The sequence below is a fragment of the Peromyscus maniculatus genome, chromosome 23 (assembly GCF_049852395.1).
Source record: "Peromyscus maniculatus bairdii isolate BWxNUB_F1_BW_parent chromosome 23, HU_Pman_BW_mat_3.1, whole genome shotgun sequence".
NCBI lineage: Eukaryota > Metazoa > Chordata > Mammalia > Rodentia > Cricetidae > Peromyscus > Peromyscus maniculatus.
In genome coordinates, this window is record NC_134874.1 from 41189020 (window position 1) to 41204713 (window position 15694).

At 37.4% G+C, this 15694-nt stretch overlaps 1 protein-coding gene across 5 annotated transcripts in view; it reads left to right on the top strand.

Annotated features, from left to right (window-relative positions):
• Positions 1-15694, top strand: part of LOC102919468 (cytochrome P450 3A13-like) — a 60410-nt gene that overhangs the window by 25853 nt on the left and 18863 nt on the right. For all 5 annotated transcript variants that reach the window (XM_076560637.1, XM_076560638.1, XM_076560635.1 and 2 more), the window contains 3 exons: positions 7273-7386; positions 7678-7766; positions 8380-8528. In XM_076560637.1, coding sequence (XP_076416752.1) covers positions 7273-7386; positions 7678-7766; positions 8380-8528 — 352 coding nt within the window. The remainder of the gene's footprint in view (positions 1-7272; positions 7387-7677; positions 7767-8379; positions 8529-15694) is intronic.

Below are 15694 nucleotides of genomic sequence, written 5' to 3' on the forward strand. Positions count from 1 at the left end.
GACAGGCTGGAGATGTTGCTCAGTGGTAGATTAACCTGACCCAGAGTTCAATCTCCAGCACCACAAATGGACAAACATTTTATTATGAAATTCTTATGTATTCACAAAATTTTGAAACAATGTACATGGCATGCTGTGTATTTTCATGCTGTATTGTTAATATGTGGGGGTGTCACTCTTTCTGTAGGAGAAATTGTCAGTACTCAGAGATAAACAAAAACTTCCCTCATTGCTTCATAACCTTTGTTGAACAGGCACAAATATGCTGTCTAAGTGGGAATTCATGGTGGTCACTTCTCAAGGGGGAAGAGCAGATGACCTTGGTCAGCAGAGGATTGGCAAGCAGAGTCACAAAGCAGAAGTCACTAGTTCATTTTAGCAGCTCTTCTGTCTCAGGGCAGAGGCTTGTTTACTGTCTCCTTATACTTATGTCACCCCATAGTCCCTAAGAAAGCTTGGTAATCATAAATAAGGTTAAAGTTTGTGTTTTCATTTCTCCTTCAGTTTTTCTTAGGCAGTTTACTTATTTATTTTATGTTTTAGTGTGTTTAAGCTTTATTAGTAAGTGTGAGTGCTTACATTCAAACTCAGTTTGGTCTGATGACAGAGCTAAGATAATTTATCCACATTTATATACCTCCTTGTGTAAACAGCTTAAAATGGTACTTTCAAAACTTTTTTAAAATTTTATTTTATTTTTATTTTATTTTACAATACCATTCAGTTCTACATATCAGCCACGGGTTCCCCTATTCTCCCCCCTCCCACACCTTCCCCTTACCCCCAGCCTACCCCCAATTCCCACCTCCTCCAGGGCAAAGCCTCCCCCGAGGACTGAGATCGACCTGGTAGACTCAGTCCAGGGAGGTCCAGTCCCTTCCTCCCAAACTGAGCCAAGTGTCCCTGCATAAGCTCCAGGTTTCAAACAGCCAACTCATGCAATGAGCACAGGACTTGGTCCCACTGCCTAGTTGCCTCCCAAACTGATCAAGTCAATCAACTGTCTCACGTATTCAGAGGGCCTGATCCAGCTGGGGGCCCCTCAGCCTTTGGTTCATAGTTCATGTGTTTCCTTTCAAAACTTTAGTTAAAATACAAATATATATCATTTGTTTTCTCCTACTCATCCCTCCCCTGTTCCCATCCCAACTCCCTTTAGATGATATAAAATATTTAATCCCTGTGTCATTCAACTGTCCATAGTGTTATTCATCATTCCCTCTTCCTCTCCTTCTGTATTTTCCTCCTTCTTCCTTCTCCAGTTAAAAGTCCCTCCCATTTTCCCCATTTCTCCTTCATATTACCTGTGTCCTGCTATTTCCCTCTTAGATGTTCCCCTTGTCACAGACCCATTTTAGTTTTCTCCTTTCTGTGATCACTCTCTGTTGTATTCACACATCTTAGATTGAGGCTAGGAACCAAAGGAATTAAATAACATGGGGTATTTGTCTTGGTGGGTCTGGGTTATCTCACTCAATATAATATTTTCTAGTTCCACTCAATTACTGCCTGGTTTGATTTAAGTTTCTGCTAAATGGTATTCCATTCTATAAATATACCACATTTTCATTATCTATTTACTATCTATTTATAGAAGGATATTTAGGTTGTTTTATTTCCTAGTAATTGTGAACAGAACATCAATGAACATATCTGCGCAAGCATCTGTGGAGTAGGATGTTGTCTTTTTTGAAGAATTGCCAATAAGTGGTAAATATGGGTCATATGTTAGATGTGTGTTTGGTTTATTGAAGAACTAATTACAATGATTTTCAGTTTGCACCAGTTTCCAATCACACAGTAGATTATGATTCTATTTTCCTACATCCTCACTAGCATTTGCTGTGGTTGTCTTGATTTTAGCCATTCTGAGATTGGTAAGATGAAATCTCAAAGTTGTTCTAATTTTTATTTACCTAATTTCCATGGATAACAAACATTCAGTCCATATTTTATACTTTAAATTTCTTCTTTTGAGAATTTTTTCAACTTTATTACCCACCTTCCTTGAGATAGAGTCTCTCTGCATAGCCCTGGTTGTCCTAGAACTCATTATGTCGACCAGGCTGTTCTTCATATTGCATAAATCCACCTTCCTCTACCTCTGTAGTACTGATATTAAAGGTATGAGACACTATGTCCATCTCTCATATCTCATTTTTAAGTTGAGTCATTTGTTTTCTTAAGTCTTAGTTTTGGGTACCTTATAGATTCTGATATGAAACCATTATCAGATGTACTGGTGGCAAAGATTCCCACTTTATAGAGTTTGCCTTCAACTCAATTGACTGCCTCCTCTGCTGTACAAAGCTTTTTAATTTTGTGAGGCAATGTTTGTCAATTGTTGACCTTAATTTCCAGACATAAGGAGTCCTGTTCATGAAATCCTTTCCTACACCCATATTCTTTAGGGTCCTGCTTCAGTTTTCTTCTGGAAAACCTAGCATTTTAGATTTTACACTGATGTCTTTGATCTATTTGTAGTTAGTTTTCTGTACAATGATCAATATGGATCTATCACATTCTTCTACATGTGGACATTCTGCTTTCTCATCACATTTGTTGAAGTTACTGTCTATTCTCCAGTGTGTATTTTTGGATCTTTTTCTTTTGTTTTCTTTTCCTTTTTTTTTTTTTGGTTTTTTGAGACAGGGTTTCTTTGTGTAGCTTTGTGCCTTTCCTGGAACTCACTTGGTAGCCCAGGTTGGCCTCGAACTCACAGAGATCTGCCTGGCTCTGCCTCCCGAGTGCTGGGATTAAAGGCATGCGCCACCACCGCCTGGCATTTTTTTTTAAAGATTTATTAATTTATTATGTATACAGCATGTATGACTGCAGGCCAGAAGAGGGCATCAGATCTCGTTACAGATGGTTGTGAGCCACCATGTGGTTGCTGGGAATTGAACTCAGGACCTCTGGAAGAGCAGTCAGTGCTCTTAACCTCTGAGCCATCTGGAATTTTTTCAAATATCAAGTGACTGTAGTCATGTATACTCATGTTTGTGTATATATATATATATATATATATCACATATATATGTTTTTGCACCTGTAGGATACTATGTTTATTAACTGCTAAGGAACGTATTTTGAAATCTGGAATGATAATTATTTCTGCATTGTTATTATTATTAATTGCTGTGGCTATCCAGAATCTTTTCTGATTCCATATGGATTTTAGGAATTTTTTTCTAGTTCTTCGAAGAATGTCATGGTGATTTTCTTGGTGTTGCCTTGAATCTATAAAATACATTTGGTAAAATCATTATTTTCACAATGTCAGTTCTACCAGTCTAGAATTAAAGGATGTCTTTCCATTTGTATTATCTCAGTCTCTTTCTTCTGTGATTTAAAGATTTCACTGTAGAGTTCTTTACCCTCCTTGATTAGGATCATTGCAAGGTCTATTATATACTTTGAAGGTATTTTAAAATGAAACATGTCAACAATCTCCTTCTTAGACTGCTAGTATACATAAAACTACTGATTTTTTTAAGCTGAATTGTATCTTGACTCTTTACTGAAATTGTTCATCATTTCAGCAAGTTTTCTGGTAGAATTTTCACATATAAATTTTCTCTGTTGAGGATAATGTTTGCTGTGAGTTTGTATTATAAAGCATTTATTGTTATGAATTATATATTTTATTTGATATATGTTTCTGTCATTCTTACTCTCCTTTATAATAAGGGCATGTTTATTTCCTTTCTAACACTGTCTCAATATTATCTCTGCCAGTGCTGGAACTCGATATGTAGTCCATCCAGGATGATGTTCACCTCACAGATAGCTAAATGCCTCTATCCTGTGTGCAGAGTTTAAAGCATACAACAACACTGTGTTGAATATTTTAATAATTTATTTTTATAACTTTTATTTCTAATTTAAAAATTATGTGTGTGCCTTGCATCAGTATATGGGTATGTGCACATGAGTAATGACAGTAATTCTTATTTTTTAATGTCTCTATTATTTCATATATGTATGTATTATACATTTTATTATTATATTATTGCAATATATAGAATCCATTCTAACAGACAGACATATAATACATGCACACACATGCACACACATGCACACAAACACACACACACACACACACACACACACACACACACACATATATATATATTGTTTATATTCACATCCTATTACCTCATCTTGTCTCTCTCCCACTCTTACTGTTCTCACTCTACTAAATTATTTTTCTGCTACTATAATGCCTTTAAATAAATTTGGTGACTCAGTGAATTTATTAAGTGTTGATTACAAGAGACCAAATATTGGAGAGTTATTTGCAGGAATATAGACATCCTATTAATCTGTACACTGTTGAAGTAAATGGTTCTTCCTTCTCTGGTTGTCACTACCTACCTATAAATCCTCAGGGAGAGACAGAACCTCATGAATCCTATCCTTCTTCATAGTGGAATGTTGATGGGTCTTATCCTGTGAATGGTCTTAGGCCATTAATCACAATTTCTGGGATTTCAAGAGTGCATTGACCTTTTTATGCCCAGAAGTGAACTTTCTATATGACTGTACCTTTCCTATATATTCTAAAATGTTTAAGAAACTTTATTTATATTCACTAAAAATGTGTATGTGTTTGTGTATATGAGTAAAGAGTCGATGAAGACCTGAAGAAGGTGTTGGATTCCCTGGTTCTGAAATCACAGACAATTGCCCCAACTGACAGGAATTCTGGAAACTGAACCCAGGTCCCTGTCAAGAGCAGTATATTTTCTTAACTAGTGAGCCTCTTATCCAGGCCAGACTTTATATTTCTTCTGCTCCTCTCCCTTTTTTTTAAAAAATCTCCCCTGAGCCTTGGAGTGGGTAATTTAGCTGTCACATTTAGGAGTGAGCATTCTGAGGCCAACTTTTTGTTTACTTTGTTTAGTTATAAGTTTCTGTATAAATCTTTGCCCATGGTAAAATGAAACTTCCAAGACAAACATTGAAAGCAGCAATCTGAGAGTATAAACGTTAAGAATATAGAAGCCAATTAGATTAGCATCACATTCCAGTTAGTAGCAACACCTTCTGTACTAGGGCCTATGACATGCTTTTGTATGTTTTACAACACTGCATGGGGAGAGATGGCTCAGACATTAAGAAAACTGACTGCTATTGCAGAAGACCAGGGTACAAAATCTAGTAGCCACATAGTGCCGGAAACTCATCTGTAAGTCCAGTCTCATTGAATCCGATGCTTTCTTCATGGCCCTGTAGGCATTGCACATCTTTAATAGAGTTGTGTATACATGGAAAAAATGCTCATGCAACTAATATTAGCTCTACAGACAGGGATGGGGACATCATGAGCTGCTTTTCGACTGTGCTGGATTTTTAAAATTGGATTGATCTTCTAGAGGTCTAGTGAGGATAACCACAGCAACTGTGAGTCCATGTGAGCCATACCCATGTCACTCCCAGAGTCCAGCCCTTTGTTGCACTCCTCTAGCTCTAGCTGTCTTTTCACCATGTCTTCCACAATGTTCCCTGAGCCTTGAGTGTGAGTGGTTGTAGATATTCTGTCACATTCAGTTTCCTTAATTCTTTTTGTATAATCTTTATTTGTTCCACATGGTTAATAACATAACTTGAATATGGAAATATTTCCACTTCCATGAAATCTGTGTGCCTCTGAGTATATCTTTTTTTCTCTTATTTCAATAGCTAGACACCAGGGTAGGATGTAGTAAGAGGTGAGAACTGGTCTTGTAAAATCATTGTTAATGGGAAAAATCAATGTTTCTTAACAAAGTGAGGTGCCAGATGAAGGTTTTGTGTGATGTAGTTTTTATCACATGTATGAAGTTTCCCTCTCACTATTAACAAGTATTTATATCATTAGGAACTATTGAAATATTTCAAGTTAGAATCAAATACAGGGGCATATGGCAGAAGAAACTTTCTATCAGGAAAAGGGAATTATAGTGTTCTTTTGCTTATATTTCAGTATAAAAAATCAAGGAGTAGCCGGGCGGTGGTGGCGCACGCCTTTAATCCCAGCACTCGGGAGGCAGAGCCAGGCAGATCTCTGTGAGTTCGAGGCCAGCCTGGGCTACCAAGTGAGCTCCAGGAAAGGCGCAAAGCTACACAGAGAAACCCTGTCTCGAAAAAAACCAAAAAAAAAAAAAATCAAGGAGAAATATTTCCCTTATATACAATTAATGCTTAGACTAATAATACTTAGTCCTTCGTATTTGTGATAATTTAATGCTTACTATGTCATGTCACTTCTTTTCAAAATAGCTCACCCTGAAGATACTTGTAAATTAAAAGCTGGTCTAAGGAAAAGGTTGCCAATATAGCCCTCCTATATGTACCCTATGGTTCTCATTGTATTTTGGCTACTTGAAGCAAACCGAGACATAGTTAGGAAGAGAAACCTCAGTTGAGAAGTACCTCCATCTGCTTACTTGTAGAAAGGCTGTGGGGCGTTTTCTTCATTAGTGACTGTGCTCAACTCACTGTAGTTGGTGCCACCCCTGGGCTGTTAGTCCTGGGTTGTATCTGAAAGCAGGCTGAGCAAACCATGTTAAGAAAGCCAGTAAGTGGCATTCCTCCAAAGCTTCTGCTTCAGTTCCTGCCTTCAGGTTCTTGCCTTAAGTTCCTGCCTCAAGTACTCTCAGTGACAGACTGATGCCTGAGAGGTGTAAGATTACTAAACCATCTCCATGACAAGTTGCTTCTATTCATAGCCCTCATCACATCAATAGAAACCTAACTAAGTAACTAAAATTTTCTGTACTGACTTAGAGAATACTTTTGTTCTCCCACCTGTGTTTTCACATAGAAAGACAGTTTTTTTCTATAGAAGGAATCATATCGAAATGAAGACTGTAATATAACAGCTTTATCCCACACAGGTGGCTATATGTATCCTTATGTAATTTGGGGGGTATTTTACATATTTTATTTATTACATATGTGTGCCTGAATGTATGTATGTGTGCTGCATGTGTGAAGGTACTCACAGAGAGAAGAAGAGGGCATCAGACACCCAGAACTGGAGTTACTGGCACTTGTGATCCACCTAATGTAGCTACTGAGAATTAAACCCGAGTCCTTTGCAAGTGGTGTTAACCACTGAGCCTTTGCTCCAGCCCTAGTTTGAGGAAATGTTAGAGGCTAGCATAAAACCTGCCACCTAGAAGAGGGTTAGTAGCTATTAACAAATGTTTTCTATTTATACAGATTTTATAACTGCTAAGATAACCAATCTAATAGAGGGAATAATCTATTTTCTTTGTATGGTAGCCTTTTGGTCCACCTGGAATAATGAAAAAAGGTGTAACACAATCTGAGAATGAAGAATGGAAAAGAATCAGATCATTGCTGACACCAACCTTTAGTAGTGGAAAACTGAAGGAGGTAAGTTAATGGAGGACTTTTTATTATAAATGTAGTATACTCTATCAGATGACTGGTAGAATAATATTATACTCTTTAAAGAGAAGTTCCTTTGAGCATCGCATTGCTAAGAATGGTTTTTGTTTTTCTGTTTCATTATTGTGTTGGTTCTTTGTTTTGTTTTGTCGTTGTTATTTTGTCTTACATAGTACTTTTAAAAATATGATGATCATTTTATAACTTCAAAGACTTGTTATTTTGGGACTCAGATATTGCCATTTACCATTAGATTGTGCTGTGTTTTGTGCATAGATGTTCCACATCATCCAAGAATATGGAGACTTGCTGGTGAAAAACATAAGTCAGGAAGTAGAGAAGGGCAAGAATGTTACAACAAAAGAGTGAGTAGTGGTGCATGCATTCGCTGGGGACACTGTGCCCCATTTGGAGACTTCCCTCTGCCTGACAGGTAGCTAAAATTATTCTGGATTAAGAGTAAGGGAGAGGCATGAAATTATGCTGCTGTGAACCACACATTAAGGAACAGTTGCCGCAATACCTTTTGAGAGTCTCTCCATTGTGTACACAAGACAAAATTAGGTTGCCTGTTGTCATCCTGTATGTTTTAGAAGACTAGTTATATAGTTTAGAATGAAAGAAAAATTTAGGAAATCTGAAGACATGGGGATAAAGAAATGTGGGTAGAGGATATATGTGCTACATCAGAGGACATTGGTTTGCCTAGAGTATTATAGCTGTAACTTTCAACAGTCTAAATGGACAGGATTTACTGAGGGTTTAAAAAATATCAACAGGAAATAAATTTTTCTGCCTCTCTTTCATCCAACTGAAGAGGGAGAAGGTTTTGGAAATGGTATGGGTAGTAAAATCATATTGAGTTCTGAAGACACCACAGTAGTAAACTCATGCTGTATTGATGATAATGCAGACAAGCTGACACATAGCTCAGAGGTTGTATGAGTAACATATGAACTCGCCTGTTTCTCTATTCAGCATCTTTGGGGCCTACAGCATGGACGTGACCACTAGTACCTTATTTGGAGTGAAAGTGGATTCCCTCAACAACCCCCAGGATCCCTTTGTGAAAAACACCAGAAAGCTTTATATATTTGACTCTTTCAATCCATTGGCTTTTTCTTCAGGTATATAGTCTGTTTTCAACTACATTAAGATCTTAGAATTATTTTATATACCATACAAAATAAAGAGGTCCCTCATAGCATATCCATACACAATTATTATCTCTGCCATTTTGCTTTCACTCCTGTATGATGTTTCTTTTATCCCCATCTGAATTTTCATTTCACATGTTGTAATCCATCATTGCCATATACTTTTGTACTTCTTTGATAGGCATGAGATGATTTTGTGATTTCTGTCTTTAAGCCATTAATGCCATGATTTATAACTATACATTTACATATATTGAATTATTCAACATATCTAGAATGAAACTTGAATTGAAGTTAAATTAATATTATCTACTTTTAAAGTTTCTCTATTTTCTTATGGATAGTATATTTATTTTAAGAGTGAGTGTAGATGTTGCAGAATTTATTCTGTAACATTGTATCTATTAGCATTTGTTTTATGAAATTGAGTGCACATATTGATGCAAATAAATTTAGAGTTGCAATGTCTTGTGAGTGGATAGTTCCTTTAATGTATATAAAATGATCTTCTACATCCTTGGGACTAGCTTTAGTGTGATATTGGAAAAGTGATGCATGATTTTTCCTATGTTGATATTTGGTGTTGGGTACATTTCTTGGGTCAGGGTAAAGCATTATGATTGTTTATCAAATATGATTGTGGATTATTTGCTTATCTATTTATTAAAAGACAGGCTCCATGTACTCCTAGCTGGACTAGAATTGGTTATGTATACGGGACTTGTCTGAATCTCATAGTGATCTGCCTGGATCTGACCCTTGAGTACTGAAATTAAAGGATATATCACTATCTTCATCCTTAGTCTGTGTCCATTTATAAAGGAATATAGAGTGTTAATATTCAGACTTCTTATTGAAAGTTATATTTGAATTCCTGACTCTTTATTGATTTTCTACTTCGTGACATTGTGTTGGCCCTCTTTTCTGAACAGCGGTGTTAGCATCATTTCTTCATCTAGCCTCTTGGCTTTATTTATTTTTTTACTTCAGTACAAACTGATCTTTATATTATGTAATGCAAGCAGACTTCATTGTGAGAAATTCTTTAGAATGACATAAACAGGGACAGCTTTTCTGTCTTGATTGTAATAAATAGTGTTTTTCATATACAAATTTACATTGTTCAGCAGCTCTTATTTTCCAAACATGGACTACAACTTTTCAAGACATCCTGGTATTTTTTCCATTGAAAATACAGGAGATGTGCTCATGGTCCTGTCTTCATTTGTGACTTCATCCTCCCTCTCACACTTTCCAGTACACTTTCTTTATTCTGCATATTCACTGTATATCTATAATATGAAATGGGAAGTTTCTTCTCCGGCCTTCTTACCTGTGTTATACTCTATCCATTTTGGAACTTGATGGACATTTTTTTCCTTCTTTCAACAGAAGTCTGGGAACTTCTGTCCTATGATTTTATTGAGAATATTTTCTATGCATTTGACATAGAATTCTCATCATTGTTCTATCCTAAAAAACATAGACCTTTTTCTTATCTCCCCATAACTTACATGTTCCATCCAACTGTTTAAGAAATAGATCACTAATCATGACTGAATGATCTTAATACTCTGTCTTGTCTTCATACCTTCACCTTCTATCTTCTATATGATCTGCTCTATTTCTGATGCTTTCCACCAAAATTTGTATTTGACTTAATTGTGGAGGCCCACAGAGGTTTCCTAGTTAGGTCTGAGCTTGCTTTACCAGACAGGGCTGCATAAGGTGATGGCTTAACCACAGGCATGGTTACCGTGTGTTTGTAAGGATCTGCACTTGACTGTGCGGTGTGCTTTGATCTAAAAGGGGGGGGGTCTTTTGCACTGCCTGTTGACATTGTTTTAAAGAGACCTTTTGAAGAGATAGAAGAGGTCATTGAGTATTGATCCAGGTCTCCCAAAACTATTCTGTGTTTCTGTTTTTCTTCTCATTAGCATGGTCTCTCTTCCTACCTAATATTTCTTATCCTTTTCTCCTCAATAGTACCCAGGAAAAGATGGGACTAGGCTCCTCACACTTAATGAAACATTCATTGTTGTTGTATATCTATCTCTTTATCAAATTTCATCTGAATATCCTGATTCAATTTCCATATTTCTTTCAGCTTTTCGTGTTTTCTTGGGATTAATTCAGGAGATAGGCATGTGTTTATTGAATTCTTTAAACATAATTTATAGTCACTTTGATTTCTTATCCTGTGTTTTGTACATTCCTTTTATTTGTGGTTACTCTGTGATTGAAGGAAAGTTGATGTAGTTTTTCATGTTACTTATGCCTTACAACTAAGAAATGTCCATCTGTGGTTACATCAATGGCTACATTTTGTTATTTTTTTTTAATTCAGGTCACCTTCTATATAGAGAGATTTTTTAGTTTTCAGGAAAGATTGGGCTGTAGTAGGGTTGAGGTGATGTTTTCTTCTGTAAGGCTTATGTTCAGGGCTCTGAGCTCTTCCCCACCACACCCCCACTCCCCATGATCCTATTGTAGGTTTTCAAAAATAGTTATCAACAATTAGCAAACCCTCTATGAAAATAGAATAGCAGTTGACTTCAAAACATTCATTAGTCACTCTTTAAAGGCTAACTATTTTAGGAAGAAAAGGCAGACTCCATTCTCTCTATGCTGACACATTAGCTATTGTAGGTATAAGTATGAATAAAGGGGGAAAATAAGTCATGATTGGACTAGAGATTAATAGAGTGTTGCAAAGTAGGACATAGAGGGGCAGAAAAAACATCATGGTGGAGTAAAAAGGGGATGCAGGAAGATTTTGGAGTTTGGGTTAAAGATAAACTGGAGAAAAAGAGGTAAGATTGTGCAGTCATATGTAAAACAGTCCCATCTCTCAGGAAATTGAGCTGCAGATGTCCTTTAAACCAGGAAAGTCTATGTTACCAAGATGGAATTAGAGATATATGAAAAGGTTTCCAAAAATATGAAATGACATAAGATTGAATATTGAGAAACTGGGCTGCCTACCTTCACTGACCTTGTGTATTATATAAATAAGGAATAGCTTTAGAGGGAAAGGACAATGGAGTGGAGCGATAGGATAATAAAACCTAAATGTCCAGAATATTGGGTTATCTCACTACTGGGAGACCTTCTGTATTGTTCTCCCCAAAAGCCCTACTCCAGAATATTCTTCATGTTGAGTTTCACCATCAGTTTCTTCCTGGACCATCCCCCATGATTGTGATATGGGAAAATGGACAAATGTGCAGTGATTTCACCATGATTATTTATGTTTTGATGATTTTGTAAAAAATGTTTTCTTGCTAATCATTGGCCTTGTTTGTTGCATTAGATATAAGAACACTAAAGTAAAGCAATATGACAGTCAAGAGTGTTGAGAAATATTTAAAATCCCTTCAGTAGAGCAGTAGAGGCTGGAAGATATCAATTCTTGCCCTACATGGCATTCAGTCAAGATTCTACTTCAAGTTCAGAAGCTAAAGATGGAGATTCATGGCATGGTGCCTGGCTAGCATGTATAAGCCTATACCTTTAGTCACCAACACATCAAATTTTCTTAATTTTTAAAGAGACTCTATCTAATAATCAAGTCTCCTTTCAGATTTGTGTTTCTCTGACTCAGCCACCAGACCACATGATTATAATCATGTATTTTTGTGTATTGATGCGGTGACATGAAAGATGTAATGCACCTGCATTTTTGTTCTAGTTACTGCACAGAAATAATGATAGCATGAGCAACTTATCATTGCCTTTTATCCAAGAGTGATGGAAAAGATATACTGCCTCAATTTCTATGTTAACTCTTAGGTTCTATTGACAGTTCTCATAAAGTTAAGGGAAATCACTGCTGATCCCAATTTTCTTAGACATTAATTGGGAAAGGATGCCGGTCGATGGTGGTGCACGATTTAATACCAGCACTCAGGAGGCAGAGGTAGGCAGATCTCTGTGAGTTCAAGGCCAGCCTGGTCTATAAGGTGAGTTCCAGGAAAAGTACAAAGCTACACAGAGAAACCCTGTTTTGAAAAAAAAATAGTAAAGGATATTGTGTTTATCCATGAATTTTTTCAAAACACACCATCTCTGATTGCTTGTGTGATTTGGATTTATTTTGTGTTATGCCTCATTGAGTAGCAAATAACAGAATTTCTTTCATGTTTCTGCATTCAGTTGTAAGAGTTTTGCTGATAAAATCTCTTTGGTATTTTTAAGTCACATTTCTTTTTTTTTAAATTTTATTTTACAATATAATTTAGTCCTAAATATCAGCCATGGATTCCCTTGTTCTCCCCCTTCCCTTCCCTCCAAGGCCACCCCTCATTCCCATCTACTCCAAGGCAAAGACTCCCCCGAGGATTGAGATCAACCTCGTAGACTCAGTCCAGGCAGGTCCAGTCCCCTCCACCCAGGCTGAGCCAGGCATCCCTGTATAAGCCCCAGGTTTCAAACAGCCAACTCATGCAATGAGCACAGGACCCGATCCCACTGCCTGGATGCCTCCCAAACAGATCAAGCCAATCAACTGTCTCACCTATTCAGAGGGCCTGATCCCGATGGGGGCCCCTCAGCCATTGGTTCATAGTTAATGTGTTTCCATTCATTTGGCTATTTGTCCCTGTGCTTTATCCAACCTTGGTCTCAACTAATATAAACCCTCCTGTTTCTCTCCAACTGGACTCCTGGTGGTCCTCCGGGGCCTAGCCGTGGATCTCTGCATCCAGTTCCCTCAGTCGTTGAATGGGGTTTCTAGCACATCAGTTAAGGAGTTTGGCCATTCTTTCACCAGAGTAGGTCAGTTCGTGCTGTCTCTTGACCAGCAGTCTATTGTGGGGGTATCTTTGTGGATTTCTGTGGGCCACTCTAGCACTTTATTTCTTCCTATTCTCATGTGGTCTTCATTTACCATGGTCTCCTATTCCTTGTTCTCCCTCTCTGTTCTTGATCCAGCTGGGATCTCCTGCTCCCCCAAGCTATCTCTCCCTTGCCCCTCACTTTTCATTACCCCCACTCATGTCCAGGCTGTTCATGTAGATCTCATCCACTTCTCCGTCATTGGGTGATCTCCGTGTCTTTCTTGGGGTTCTGTTTTCCAGGTAGCCTCCCTGGTGATGTGAGTAGCAATCTAGTCATCCTTGTTCCACATCTAGTATCCTCCTATGAATGAGTACATACCATGTTTGTCTTTCGGAGTCTGGGTTACCACAATCAAGATGATTTTTTCTAGATCCATCCTTTTGACTGCAAACCTCATGTCATTGTTTTTCTCTGCTGAGCAGTATTCCATTGTGTATATGTACCACATTTTATTTATCCATTCTTCAGTTGAAGGGCATCTAGGTTGTTTCCAAATTCTGGCTACTACAAACAATGCTGATATGAACATAGCTGAGCAAGTACCCTTGTGGTATGATTGAGCATTCCTTGGGTATATGCCCAAGAGTGTTATAGCTGGATCTTCAGGGAGATTGATTCCCAATTTTCTAAGAAAGCGCCATATTGATTCCCAAAGTGGTTGTACAAACTTGCATTCCCACCAGCAGTGGAGGAGAGTTCCCCTAGTTCCACATCCTCTCCAGCATAAGGTGTCCTCAGTGTTTTTGATCTTAGCCATTCTGACAGGTGTAAGGTGGAATCTCAGAGTAGTTTTGATTTTCATTTCCCTGATAATTAGGGATATTGAGCAATTCCTTAAAATTCATTCAGCCATTTGAATTTCCTCTGTTGAGAATTCTCTCTTTAGTTCTATAGTCCATTTCTTAATTGGACTGTTGGACATTTTGATGTCTAATTTCTTGAGTTCATCATATATTCTGGATATCAGTCCTCTGTCAGATGTGGGGTTGGTGAAGATCTTTTCCCATTCTGTAGGCTGTCGCTTTAATTTGTTGACCTTATCCTTTGCTCTACAAAAGCTTCTCAGTTTCCAGAGGTCCCATTGATTGATTGTTTCTCTCAGTGTCTGAGCTTCTGGTGTTATATTTAGGAAGTGATCTCCTATGCCAATGCGTTCAAGACTACTTCCTAATTTCTCTTCTAGCATGTTCAGAGTAGCTGGATTTATGTTGAGGTCCTTGATCCACTTGGACTTAAGTTTTGTGCACAGTGACAGATATGGATCTATTTGCATCCTTCAACACATTGATATCCAGTTATGCCAGCACCATTTGTTGACGATGCTTTCTTTTTTCCATTGTACACCTTTGGCTTCTTTGTCAAAAAGTATATGTTCATAGGTGTGTGGGTTAATGTCAGGGTCTTCAATTCAATTCCATTGGTCCACATATCGGTTTTTATGCCAGTACCAAACTGTTTTTATGACTGTAGCTCTATAGTAGAGCTTGAAGTTTGGAATTGTGATGCCTCCAGAAGTTGTTTTATTGTACACGATTCTTTTGGCTATCCTGTGTTTTTTTGTTTTTCCATATGAAGCTGAGATTATTCTTTCCAGGTCTGTGAAGAATTGTGTTGGTATTTTGATGGGGATTGCATTGAATCTGTAGATTGCTTTTGGTAAAATTACCATTTTTACTATGTTGGTCCTGCCTATCCATGAGCATGGGGGATCTTTCCATTTTCTGACATCTTCTTCAATTTCTTTTTTCAGGGACTTAAAGGTCTTGTCATATAGGTGCTTCACTTGCTTGGTTAGTGTTACCCCATGGTATTTTATGTCATTTGTGGCTAATGTAAAGGGTGATGTATCTCTCACTTCTTTCTCAGCTTCTTTGTTAATTGTATATAGAAGGGCTACTGATTTTTTTTTAGTTTATCTTGTATCCTGCTATGTTGCTGAAGGTGTTTATAAGCTGTATCATTTCCCTGGTTGAATCTTTGGGGTCACTCAAGTATACTATCATGTCATCTGAATATAGGGAAAGCTTGACTTCTTCCTTTCCAATTTGTATCTCCTTAATCTCCTTATGTTGTCTTATTGCTCTGACTAGAACTTCAAGTACTATATTGAATAAGTATGGGGAGTTTGAACAGTCTTGCCTCGTTCCTGATTTTAGTTGAATTGCTTTGAGTTTCTCTCCATTTAATTTGATGTTGGCTGTTGGCTTGCTATAAATTGCCTTTATTATGTCTAGGTATGTTCCCTGCATTCCTGATCGCTCCAAGACCTTTATCATGAAGGGATGTTGGATTTTGTC